This window comes from Mastigoproctus giganteus, chromosome 5, assembly GCF_048544385.1.
Source record: "Mastigoproctus giganteus isolate SK-2022 chromosome 5, ASM4854438v1, whole genome shotgun sequence".
NCBI classification, from domain to species: domain Eukaryota; kingdom Metazoa; phylum Arthropoda; class Arachnida; order Uropygi; family Thelyphonidae; genus Mastigoproctus; species Mastigoproctus giganteus.
The window spans coordinates 124,163,234-124,177,657 of record NC_143579.1 but is presented as its reverse complement, the minus strand read 5'-3'; the positions used below and the strand labels follow the sequence as shown (position 1 = coordinate 124,177,657).

Sequence of the window (14,424 nt, the reverse complement as noted above, 5' to 3'; positions counted from 1 at the left end):
GCAGAGAAATCCAATGAAGCCATATTTTTTATACCTCCAAAGTTATGTATAGTATAAAATAGATTTAAAATGCTAATAAACAAAAATGAGATGAATAGTTTCACTGATTTAGGGTATAGTTCTATAAATTTTAGTTGCTTCACTAAATTTACCTAAAAGGTAAAACTGAAATTTCACCTGCATTATAATAAAATTATTTCTGGTCAATTCTGAACTGGTCTTCTATGGAAGTAGATCACCCTTTTATGTTACCTTCATTTTATAAATAATACCAAATTTGGATTACTTGTAATAAAATATCTTGGATGAAATTAGTTGCAGAGATTCTGTCCAGCTTATACTTATCACAAAGTGGGCAATAAGCAATACTTAATGGCAATGCTAAGTGAATGGTGTTCCAGCTTACTCAAAAAATAAACTGACTAGAGCCATGACTCCAATTCCTCCAAATATACATGTCATCTGTTTCAGTGATTCCCTAGTAATTTATAAAATATATCAATGTATTTATATGTCAATTTACAAAAATAAATGTTTACATTTATGAAGAATAAGTTAATGATTTAATCAAGATCCCTGAACTTGAAATATAATTCAAAATAATTTAATTCAAATATAATTCAAAATAGTTCTTCAAATAGGCCTCTGGGGTTGGGTATATTCATACTATGATTTTTTAGCGTTTCTCACCAACCATTGAAGTAAAAACGAAAACCTAAATCTTAAAAAGCTTTATATTTAAATTTACAGTAGATCAAACAAAATAAATGTGATTATACAAATAAAATGTTACTGATAATAAAATAAAATACTGAATTAAGATAGAATAAAACAAATGTAGTTTACAGTGAATGTACAAATAAAATGATAATAAAATACTGAATTAAAATGCAATAAAATATACTAGATTAAAAGCGCTAAAATAACTGAAGCTTTCAAAGGCTTCTGCCTTCTTTCTCAATAGTGCACTTCTATTCTGCGGTGCCTCATTAAATACCAGCAGGTTCACAGTGCATCTCACTTAAACGTGTACTGTTCCAGTACATGTTGGAACTGGAAGCGGCTCGGGAGCGTTCCAGGCGAAAACGTTCATCCCCTCCAAGGATTACCGCCTCAAAGAGGGGATGAATGCGTGTACCCCTGTCTCTATTTATATTATTCCCAATAGAACTAATTCGTAGGCTCTCGAGCCACTTGCGGTCCCAAAATCTATGCGCCCGATCAGTGATGACTGCTTCGTCCAGGGAGATATGATGTTGCTTCTCCCAAAAATGTTCAGCTACGGCGGATTTACCATAATCCGCATTTCTTATCGTGTTCGTGTGCTCCCCCAGACGATCTTTGAGGCGTCGTTTTGTTTCCCCCACATAACACTCCCCACAATCCGGGCACTTGATGCCATATACGACCCCACTTATATTTTCGTGTGAGATGGGGTCTTTTACCTGTAACACGACCGTTGTGCAGCTTCCGACCTAGGAGCTGCACACAGCGCGTCTGGTAATTCCTTAGTATACGAGCTATACGCTCGGTTAAACCCGGATAGTAGGGAACGTATGCGGTGGCTATCGGTGTGAAGGACTCACATCTGCTCTGCCCTCCACTAATGTATTTCTTTATGATCCTCTGGGGGTACCCTCACTTCAAAAGATCCGCTGTAACATGCTCATACTCTATTTTTCTGTCCTCTGAGGTACTACAATGCGATTTTGCCCTATCTACTAGTGCTCTTATCACACTGTTCCTGTGATGGTTGGCCTGAGCTGAGTTGTAATGTGAGTATTGTCCTTTGCACATAGGTTTTCTAAACACTTTTGTTTTCAAACACTGGCCTTCTCTACAGATCAACACATCCAGGAACGGCAAAACCCCTCCTTCTTCTACCTCAGAGGTGAATTGTATGAACGGGGAGAAGCTGTTAAGAAAATTCAACATCTCATCTTCACTCCCCTTCCGAATAATTGAAAACGTGTCATCAACCATATCACTGAATAGTCTAGCCTCGAGCTCCTCCATAGCTAAATTACCTATGATCGCACTGATGGGGGAGCCCATGGCTGCACCGTTAACCTGCTTGTACATGGTGTTACAGAACACCATAGTGGTGCTTGAAAGACATAACTCTATTCCCTTACATATATCCTCTAGGCTTAATTGTGTCCTACTATTCAAGGTGGTGTCTCTCTGTAAGGCCATGTACGCACAACGTACCCCATGGTCAATTGGAATGCACGTAAACAGAGATGTCACGTCGAAGGATATCATAATTTCATTTTCTTCTATGCATTGTCCTCTTATAAATTGTGCAAACTCCTTGCTGTCTCTGATACTATGCTCAGAAAGCCCTACTAATGGTGACAGCAATTTGGCCAGGAAACCAGATAGCGCATACGTGGGGCTGCCTATAAACGAAACTATAGGTCTGAGTGGCACACCCACTTTGTGTACTTTTGGCAAGCTTTAAAATCTCGGTATCTGGCTTCCTGTTGCATGTAACGACCATTTCCGCTCCTTGGAAATCTTGTTAGACTTCATCCAGTTCTGCACCATTCTATTAACTTGACATTCCAGGTTCAACAATGGATTTTTATGAATGATCTTATAGGTTGTTTGATCATTCAACAAGTCTAATGCTTTATTTACGTATGCCTCTTTATCCAAAACCACCGTTACTCTACCTTTATCAGCCGGTAGGACCACTACACTATCTTCTTGCTTGAGACTCTTAAGTGCTAGTCTTTGCTTTGTATTAAGATTAGGGGGAGCTTTCTTAGCTTGACTTAGAATAGCTGCTGTCTTTACACGAATTTCGTTGGCCATGCACACAGGTAACCTATTTACTGCTCTCTCAATGCCCATAGCTATTTCTGCTATGGGTACTTTGGGCGGAATCATAGCAAACTTAGGTCCTAAATTTAAGACTTCTATCTGATCTTCAGTCAATTGCTTACTACTTATATTAATGATAAAGTTGCTGTTAGTATTATTATCACTATTACCCCTGGTCAAGGCTTGTTCCTTAAGTCTATTGAACTTACTCATTTGTCTTTGTCTGTAAATGTCAGAAATCCATTTTGCTTTCATCAATACCACACTAATCACTAATGACAAATGCATTGAGGTCACCCTCTCACTTATCTCGTTTAAACACTTACTTTTGTCTCTCCTAATGTGGTACAAGTTCTTATGTAACTTCTCAATCCAAATGTTTAGGATCTTTTTCTGGTACCACTTAGAAACGTTAAACAACCGTTCATCTTCAAAAGGGGGTTTAACTTGAAAGCCTCGAGGTATACGTCTATGAGGTTATACGTCTTACAGCGATGGGCAAACCTCAGATGTTGTTCATGTTTAACTTCTCTAACACCATGTTTCTGGTATTCCCTGATGCACCGCACTACTGCATGGCCATAGCATCTAATCGGTTCTTCGAATAGGCCTCTGGGGTTGGGTATATTCATACTATGATTTTTTAGCGTTTCTCACCAACCATTGAAGTAAAAACGCCCACTTACTTTTGACAAATGCATTTTATTATCAGTAACATTTTATTTGTATAATCACATTTATTTTGTTTGATCTACTGTAAATTTATTGTAAATTTAAATATAAAGCTTTTTAAGATTTAGGTTTTCGTTTTTACTTCAATGGTTGGTGAGAAACGCTAAAAAATCATAGTATAATTCAAAATAATTTAATTCAAAATAAATATAATTCAAAATAATTTAATTCAAATATAATTCAAAATAATTTAATTCAAATATAATTCAAAATAAATATAATTTGAAATATAATTCAAAATAAATATAATTTGAAATATAATTCAAAATAAATATAATTTGAAATATAATTCAAACTCACATCTAGCAACTTTATCAGCAGTTGTAATGTTAATTCACTATATTGGCAGTGAATTTTTTGCAGGATGCAAAAAAATTGCACATGCCACAGATTACATTTCCTTCAAGGTTCAAAGAATTTGGCTATTTTCAAAAATTTCTACAAACTTACATAATTTTTTCATAAAATTTTGTAATATAATTTTTAATCTCATTAAATCTCATTTAAAACCATAATCCCATTGTTGCTTTAAAATTTATAGCCCATTTTAAAGAAATGGACTGCAGAACTCAGAGTACTACAATATAAGAGTAAAATTATTACTTTAAATATATATTTTACGAGGGTCAGTACATAAGTTTGTTATTGTTATTTGGTTTTTAGGAGCATTAGCAACTAAGGCCATATTGCTCCGTGATATGCGGTGGTCATTCCCTGACCTTTCCGCATCCCCGTATTTGGTGGTGACGGGCTCGAACCCCGGTCTAATCAAGAAGCGTGTGCTACGCACTGCTGCTCCTTCCCACCTGGCTACGGAGGCGCCGCTCAGTACATAAGTAATGCCTCTTTGTTCTTAAAACCTTAAAAGTATAAATACAACAGATACAAAGTAAATTTTATATCATTTATTACCCTATTAGCAGTCAGCCCCCATTTGTTTGTTTGTTGCAAACACAGTTATACAGTAGTTGACAGGTGTCTAACTTTGTGTTCTATTTGGAAAAGGGTTTTTTTTGTTTTTTTTTTTTAATTTGGCTTGTAGTATACCAATATTTGTTCTTTTCTTAATGGATATCAGTACTTACTGTATCAAGACTAATACTCAAGATTTCTAAGAGGTACAAGCTAAAGATTATAATGATTTATGCACCAACATCGAGCCATGATGATGAAGAGGTTGAAGAAATGTTCACTGAAATTGAGAGTCTTCTAGATGAGCAGAAAACCCACTACACTATTATTATGGGGGACTTCAATGCTAAGGTTGGAAAAAGGCAAACCAGCGCAGAAAGAGGAACTATAGGAAATTTTGGAATTGGTGAAAGAAATAAAAGAGGTGAAAGACTTGTGGAATTTGCAGAATCTCAAGGACTGTCAGTAATGAACACTTTTTTCAAGAAAAGGGTGAACAGAAAGTGGACATGGAAGAGTCCAAATGGATTAACAACTAATGAAATCGACTTCATCCTCACTAACAGAAGATATATTGTGAATGATGTTACCGTCCTGAATAAGGTAAATGTTGGAAGTGATCACAGAATGGTAAGATGTACACTTGATATAGATGTAGGAAAGGAAAGGAAAAAACTGACTCGAGTAAATAATACAAAGGTCTTTGAAATAACAGAGGAGGAGAAAAAGCAGTATGTACTGGAACTTAAGAACAAGTTTGAGCTTCTGCAGACTGCTCAGGACCAAGATATCGACGAGGAATATTACAATTTTCTGAAAGTGATAAAGCCCAAGAAACCTATAGGGAAACAGAAATCCAAAGAAGAAAAAATTAGTCAAGAAACACTTGTCATGATGAACCAAAGACGACAAATGAAGAGCAAGAAAACCACTGACAGGGAGAAAATTGAGTATACTGAGTTATGCAAAGCCATTAGAAAGAGACTCAGAGAGGACATAAGAAGATTTAACACAAGAAAAGTAGAACAAGCATTAAGGGAAAACAAAGGATTTAAATCAGCAGCCATGAGCAGTAATACAGAAAGACAAATGATACTGAAACTGAAGAATAGCGATGGTGTACTTATAAACAGCAGAGAAGGCATAATTCAAATAGCAGAAGACTACTATAGAGAATTATACAAGGAGCGAGGGAATGATACCAGCAGTGGGGAACATGGATTGCAAAGTAGCAACACATACGACATACCAGACATTCTTCCTGATGAGGTAGAACATGCATTGAAGAAAATGAAGAATGAGAAAGCCCCGGGGGAAGATGAAGTTACTGTAGAGTTGTTAAAATTGGGAGGAAGAGACATAACACAAAAACTGGCAAGGCTCTTCACAAAGTGCATTAGAAAAGGTGTGATGCCTAAGCAGTGGAATAATGCAGTCATAGTTTTGCTGCATAAGAAAGGAGATAAATCAGAAATTGGAAATTATAGACCAATTAGCTTGTTATCCCATATCTACAAGTTGTTCACAAGGGTCATTACTAACAGATTAGAAAGAATACTTGATGAGAATCAACCGAAAGAGCAAGCTGGCTTTAGGACAGGATTCTCAACTATGGATCACCTTCACGTAATATCACAGCTAATGGAGAAAGAAAATGAATATAAAACACCATTATGCCTGGCATTTGTGGATTATGAAAAGGCATTTGACTCCATACAGCATAAGGCAATGTTTCGGGCACTGGAAAGACAAGGCATAGATACTCCATATATTATGATTTTGAAGAAAATATATGAGAGTGCTACATCCTTTATTAGACTAGACAAAGACAGTAGCAAATTTAAAATCGAGAAAGGAGTTCGACAAGGAGACACAATATCTCCGAAGCTGTTTACTGCTGCCCTTGAGGAAGCTTTCAGAAGATTAGACTGGTCGCAGAAAGGAGTCAATGTGAACGGAGAGTACCTAAACCATTTACGATTTGCAGATGACATTGTGGTCATAAGCCACGATCCCAAAGAATTAGAGGAAAATCTTAATCAGTTATGCACAGTTAGTAAGGATTTTGGACTAAAGATGAATATGCATAAAACAAAAGTAATGATGAACAAGTATGCCACGGAAAGGGAAATAATGATTGAAGGAGCAGTAATTGAAAAGGTGGAGTCATATACTTATCTGGGACAAGTTATTAGCTGTAATAATGATAAATGGCTGGAAGTCAAGAGAAGAATAAATTTTGGATGAATAGCATTCAGGAAATATAGCCACATACTGAAGAGCAATATCCCAGTTTGTCTGAAACGTAAAATAATGAATCAATGTATACTCCCCACCATGACTTATGGAAGTGAAACTTGGGCACTCACCAAAAGAATGGAAGAGAAGCTAAGAACTACACAGCGAAGAATGGAACGAATTATATTGGGAATTAGACTGTTAGATAAGAAGAGAAACACATGGATTAGGCAGCAAACTCAAGTAAAGGACATTCTTATCAAAACTAAAGAACTAAAATGGTCTTGGGCAGGACACATAGCTCGAAGACATGATGACAGATGGACTAAGAAAATAACAGAATGGTACCCAAGAGGGGCTAGAAGAAAACCTGGAAGACAAAGGCGGAGATGGATAGATGAAATTCATGAGTTTTTGAGTAGTAAATGGATGGCCAGTGCTCAAAACAGAAGGAACTGGAAAGTTGCTGGAGAGGCCTTCATTCTGCAGTGGATTGAAAATGGCTGATGATGATGATGATGATGACTTACTGTATGTAATTTTTAATTTTTAATAAAAATATTTATTCTGCTAAAAAAAAATAATAAAACAAAGTTACATGCATAAAATATAAACACAATTTAATAATCATTTCCATTTTGCCATTCATAGAACTGTTATGTACACAATTTTAAATGTGCACATGTACATATCTGCATATATAAAAATTTTTTTTAAAATTATGTATATATTAGATACCACTATTCACTTCCATTTTCAAATTTTCAAATTACATAATGCACTTCCATTTTCAAAATTTGAAAATGGAAGTGCATTACGTAACTTACTTCCCAGAGTAGCAACCATCTTCACTGAATATTGTGTTGAGAATATCTTTCATTTCTCCAATCTTTATTTATGCAAAAGCAATAACAAATCTTTCATAAACAGCTTGAGCGAGATCATATATATTTATTTAGTGATGGGAGAGAAAAGACAAGTAACTTTACCTATAAACAAACATACAATTTAAAACTTCATAGCAATGTTGGTGTGTATCAGTTCCCACACTAATCTTAACTTAAAATAGTTAAAAAGATGGTCAAATATGCAGCATCTGACAAGTGCTTGCTTGCATTTAATTATTCTGCAAAAACGATAAAGGAAAAAAAAAAAAAAAACCAAGACACAGAAACTACTGCACTAAAAGTTTGCCTATATTTAAGAAGCTATAAAAACCTTCAGATTTTGGCTCATTAATTAAAGATTAATGCAGGATCATTATTTTGGTGTGGCACCATTCAGGTCCCCCATTACTATCCCCATTACAAACACTGCAAAGTGTAGAATCCAGACATTGTATAGAATGCTTGGCAAAGTATGAAATAAACTTTTATTTATGGTCCAGTACCATTATTAAGTGAATCACAGTTTAGACTTTTATACAAAGGCATACTGCGGGGAAATACTGCTCGTCATATCTCGCTGTTAAAATGAATATACACCTGTCATAAATACTAATAAATATAATATAATAACATGTTATTATATTATATTTATCTAATGCTAATCTTTTTAAATGCCCAAACAGCAAAAAAAATCAGATGGAGCCAAGTCCAAGCTATATGCATGTTGAGACAAAACTCTCCACCCTAGATTGGCTAGTTTCATCCGAGTCATATGGACAGTGTACAGCTTGGCATTAACATAATGCAGTGTAATGTAGTGTCCTGTTAGAGCCTTCCTTTATTGTTTTATAGCACTATTAAACATATCAAGTGTTTTGCGATATCTTTTCTTATTTATTGTCTGACCTTTCTTCTAAAAAAAAAAAAAACCCAACCAACCGTCTTTCTCTGTCCCAAAATACTGTGGCTAAAATATTTTGCGATCCAGCAATTTGAGATTTTTTTTCCACTGTAGATGACAGTGAAGAAAAAAACTTGAAATTGCCAGATCACAAAAACTATGTCCATTTCATAGCTTGGTGTTTAGAATAAGGTCATAAGGAATATCCAAGTCTCAATGCCTGTTACTGGGCCTTTAAAGAAATCTGGAAAGTTACTGCACTCCTGTAACACGTCTTGGCAGATGTCCTGCCTCGAGAATTTCACTTCCTTTGTTAACAACTTGGATACCCATTTGCAGCATATTTTCCCATAATCTAATGTAAATACCTCGATGTTTGCATCACTGCATATGCTGATTGGAATATGCCCATCAGCATTGGTTAGTGGCTTGTCTTTTTCGAATTATTTCATCCAAAATCTGGTGTTCTTCAAGTAACTATAAAGGTAAAAATCTTTATAGATGTTTGTTTGTTTGGTTTTATGGCACATCAGCATCTATGGCAATATTGCACCTCATATATTTTGGACTTCTACTCCTTGGGTGGTCACTAATGTTTATAATGTCCGTGACTCCTCCTTTAAATCATGCAGGCCATCTATGAGCAGTACTTATATCAATAGCGTCTCATTCATATTCTTTCTCAATTTTCACGAATCCAGACAGTTGAGTTTTTTCCTGACTTGAAAAGGAACAAACCAGTGGAGGAAGAGGACATCAGTTTGACTGTTCATAATTTCAGACCAGAAATAGACAGAAACTTTTATTTTAGCATGTTTACGTCTTAATATCTATACTAGCAATATATAAAACTTCATCGTGCTAACTCAATTACAAAAAATTGTCACTCAAGTGACATTACTTATGGATCAATCTTTGTACTAAATATGTAATTAAATGTATTATAATCAATCTATGATACCTGTATCAAAATGGATCTGGATTTCCCAGGGAGATTGGCATTCAGCAATTAATTTATGTAACAAATTTTTGGATTTCCATTTCATCAGTAAATATATTTTTCTAAGTATAATTAATTGCATGGAAGGAAAGGAAATCCTGAGTGATTGTTTGATGAAGACAAAGCACATAGTTGCATTATTTCTCTATTATTATAGGAAAATGTGGCATAAATGAGATGAATTTGCCTAATTCAATGAAATCAAATCTATCAGTGACATCAGAAAATATGGAAAAATCAGTGAAATACAGGATGAGAATGTTGTTGCTAATGTTCACTGATTGACAGCTTCTCTATCCTGTTAAACTATTAAGTAAGCAATCAAAAAATTTTATTGACAGTTCAGAGGCATTCTCAGGAGATATATACATTATGGAAAGTTTTTTTTTTGGAAACATAAAAGGCTAAACTGTTTCCTGCTGATTGGCTAATATAATTTTCAGGTAGAATTTTAATGTTCAGTTTGAATTTTATGCTTATTCCATATGCTTTTTCATTTCCATAATGTTTATAATTTTGAAATGAACCATATAAATCTGAAAGCAGAGTATCCAAAGGGAATATTCCACATTAATAAAAATTTGCTTTGTTCTGGTTGCACAGTAGTCCTATCATCTTAAAAGTCGGCATCCAGTAACAGTATCCAAAGGAGACATTCCATATAAATAAAAATTTGTTTTTTTCTAACTCCACAGTCCTGTTTGATTTCAATAGAAAAGTTAGCTGCAAGAAGCATCTTAAAAGTCAGCTGCATGAAAAAAAAACTACCAACTTGTCCAGCAAGTAATTTATTTTAAAAAATCTGTACCAAAGAAAAATTTGACAAAGTTGATCAGAAATGTTTGGAGCCTTGCAAGCAAATAGATTTTTTTTGTATTGCTAATATTCCTCTTGTTGCACTTGACAATCCAAATTTGAAACATTTATCTGGAAAGTTCATTAAAGCACATCAGAGTAATTCCTGGTAGTACCAGCTAAGAAAAAGTTATTTGCCAAAAACAACAGATCAGCCATTTAAATGTGAACGCACAAAACCTACTTATACTATTTTGCTGAAATATTGTGCTAGAGTCTGAATTTCAAGGTAGTCAGTGAAGCAATTATTCAATACAAAAAATAATTTGAATTACCACAAATTCAAATTAATACAATTAATTAATTATTAATAGAATTATAACAATTGTATGCTTTTATTGCTACAATCAGAGTTCAAAAATATTAACGCTCTGATTGTAGCAATAAAAGCATACAATTGTTGTTGTTGTTACAACTGATTTAAAAATGTTCCATCAAGAAAAATGACACAAAACTAGCAGACCACCAGAGTGGGTTCCAAGCTGTGCCTATCACTATGATCATACACAAAGATTGCAAGAAGTTTCTCAAGAAGGAAAATGGAATGCTCTATCAGTGTAATAAAGGATATCAGTGCAATGTGTGAAAATTATTTCTCAGAAAGAGATCTGCATCAAATAAAAATATGCCAAACATTTCTAATCCACTTACGTTGCAGGTCTTTTGATATCAGGATATAAAATAAAAACAATTAAATGAGCAACCTGGCTCATTTTGTTGCCTATGAAATTAATATTGCTTGGTGAATGTCATCACTCACACAAAAAAATATATATATATTTATTCATATTCAGAAAAAATTGTACAATATTTTAGTCAGAGGGAAAACTGCAGATTACACCAGCCTGTAGCACTTTAGTGACAAATGACAAAAGCTTAAACAGCAATGGCCAAACAACAACAAAAAAAAAAAAAAAAATTCCCATTTCACCTATCCATCCCCTCCAACAGTTTGTCTAGTTCTTCTTTGACTTCTAGTTCTTCTTATTCAAGGAAGAACCACTTTTTTGAATTTATCCACTTCCACAACATCAGGTGGAGGTTTTTCCAGCATTGGAAAGAAGTCTTAGCTATTTTTCTTTGCATCCTTTGCCAGAGATTTCTCATAATCTGCCTTAGCTTGTCTAAGATCCTTTGTGACTTGATTGCAGACTAGTTTATACCTACTATAGTAGGTATAACCTTATACGAGGGACATTCAAAAAACAAGTTGTACCTGCCGCCATCTTTTGGTATAATTGCGCAACAAATGTGGCTCCTGCACGAAATGGAGTTCATATCATGTGGCCCCTGGTAGGTGAGTTTCGTTGACGTAGCAGTAACAGTTGTGTAGGAGCAAGTGTTCATAATGACATGTCAGCTAGAATGTTACTCAAGTTCGAGGTACGCAGAAGAGTACGATTTTTGTGGAAGGAGTTGTTTACACAGAATTTATGGCAAAAGGCACAACAATTAATGCTGCCTCATACTGCCAAACATTATGGTATTTGCGAACAGCCCTGAAAAACAAGAGGCCTGGAAAGTTAAGCAAAGGTGTTGTTCTCATTCAGGACAACGTCACACCACGCAATGCATGCACAACACAACACTTCCTCCAATGTTTTGGATGGGAGGTATGGCAACATCTGCTGTACAGTCCCGATCTTTCGCCTTGTGACTATCACATCTTCGGCAAGCTGAAAGAACATCTAGGGGGACAACAATTTGCAAACAATGAGCAGGCGCAAATAGCAGTTTGACAGTGGCTGAATGACCAAGGAGTGGATTTCTATCATTATGGAATCAAACATTTAGTCACACATTCCGAGAAGTGTTTATATCAACTCGATGATTATGTGGAAAAGTAGGGCAAGGTATGCACTTTTTATTGCATAATGTTACATACCTCAATAAAGGTCTCTTGGGTTACAATGGTCAAGTGTAACTTATTTTTTGAATTACCCCTTGTAATAAGGTAAGTATAACCTTATAATATATACTATAGTAGGTATAAACTATACTACAGTCTATACCTAATACTATTATATGCATCCCCTGCATTTTCCTTCTTTGCAACGAGTCTCTTTTGTTCATATGATATCCATTTAGGTCTAAGCCTTTAATGGTATTTCTTAGTTGGCATGAAAAGCCAAGTAGTTTCTATGATTATTTCCTTGAATGCTTCCCACTTAGAATTTTCTGTTGGTAACACCTTCAATTGATCCCACTGTATAGAATATAAAAACTATAAACACGACTGTAGACAACTTTTTCAAAAGCAAAAACCCTTCCTTTTATCCTTAATGGTAGTTTCATCTTTAAGTAAATCCCACAGATGTGGGATTTACTTAAAGTGGTTCTTTTATGTGCAGAGTCAATGTATGAATAATCACTGATAATCAGTTGAACAGTTTTATTCTCTCTCTCTCTCTCTCTCTCTCTCTCTCTCTCTCTCTCTCTCTCTCTCTCTCTCTCTCTCTCTCTCTCTCTCTCATTGCATCTCTAAACATGCTGCTGTAGAAAACAGTCATCCAATAAATCCACAAAAGTCTTGCTATTGTGTGAGTAACCAACCCATATAAGTTTCAGTCAATATCTGGATAGTTGAAATTCCACATTATAGGGCATTCTGATTTTACTGGCCCACTCTATTTCTCTATACACTTGTTCATTGCACTCATCAGAGTCACTAGACCTATATTATTATTATTATTATTAGCTATATTGTGCAAGGAAGCCTGAGGCTTATGCTGCACCACGCAAAAAAAAAAAAAAAAAAAAAAAAAAAATTCCCGAGTTACCCTGAGAGAGAGAGAGAGAGAGAGAGAGAGAGAGAGACAAAAGTAGAAGGCAATCATCAAGAAAGAGAAGAACGGCAAATACAGCAATTTTTTCGGAGCAGCAACTAAAACATGCAATTTACACTGTACTGTGGTATATGGTGCACCCTTGTGAGAGTGGGGGAAATAATACTCTTACTTTCATTTTTGCTTTCCCGGTGCTTCTGTCACACCAAACTGACTCAACATTGCACTGGCCACCCATGTCAACTGGAGGTGCTGCCTTAGATTTTATGTGCTTCTTAACTAAGCATAACCCCAACCCCTCCTACCCATCTGTCCTTTTTGTACACATTGTACTCCTCATATTCAAATTCTGCAGCCCTTATATCTGAAGAACACCATGTCTCTGATATCCCCACAATGACTGTATTTGATGACTTGACCAGCACTTTGAATTCATTAAATTCATTTACTATGCTCCTAGCACTGGTGCACATGCAAGTATACATGTATCTTCTTACTCTTAGTTACCTAAACACAGCCTATGTATTTACCTGTTCCATGATGACTCACAGCAGGCCTCGAAATCCCCAGCATCTTGCTTTCCAGGCTACTGAAACAATGAAAATATCTTTCACCTCTGCTTGTTGCTCTAGGTAATCTATTAGTCTGTGAATCTCCCAAAAGTGCATCAACCAATGCACTTTGTAGTGCACTGGTTGACACTACAAAGAATTACAGGAAATTGCGCATAGGATATTTAAGAGGCTTGAATAATCTAAGATCCAAAAATCTAGTCTCGGGTACTACTGGAATAGTATTTTGTCCAAGTCTCAATTCAGGTCCAGAGTGTACGTCACAATTCAAACAAAAATATATACAAATGGTCTTTTGCAGTAAGAATCTGAAGCTATTATTCACTGCATGCCCATGAGTTCAAGTGATTAATGGTATGTTGCATTTGTCTCTTGATTCCAATCAGTTGCGGAATTGAGAAAATATGCTAAAATTATCAAAATGGGCACAGTTTTAGCTGGAAGATGCTGTTCTGTGATGAAATTGATTTTGGAGGCAAAATATATACCACTTAAAACTGATCCCTGCAGTACTCAACTCCTTTTGGCAAAAAGGCCAAAACAAGGTAGATCCTACACGAACTTGGAAGGAACAAAGTGATAAAAAAGTTTTTGGTAAAACCTACGAAATGACCTCTAAGGCCAATTTTGTAAAGGCCTTTTAAAATTTCAAATCCCCAAGTTGCATTATACAGTTGTATCCATGGACACCAAGTGTTCTCATTTTAAGAAA

General features: G+C 35.4%; 1 protein-coding gene across 1 annotated transcript in view; it reads right to left on the bottom strand.

Moving 5' to 3' along the window:
• Positions 1-242: 242 nt before the first annotated feature.
• Zip99C (Zinc transporter Zip99C) overlaps positions 243-14,424 on the bottom strand; it is a 336,298-nt gene continuing 322,116 nt past the window's right edge. The window contains exon 12 of the mRNA XM_090373442.1: positions 243-478. Within this exon, the coding sequence (XP_090229568.1) occupies positions 403-478 (76 nt within the window). The 3' untranslated portion in view covers positions 243-402. The remainder of the gene's footprint in view (positions 479-14,424) is intronic.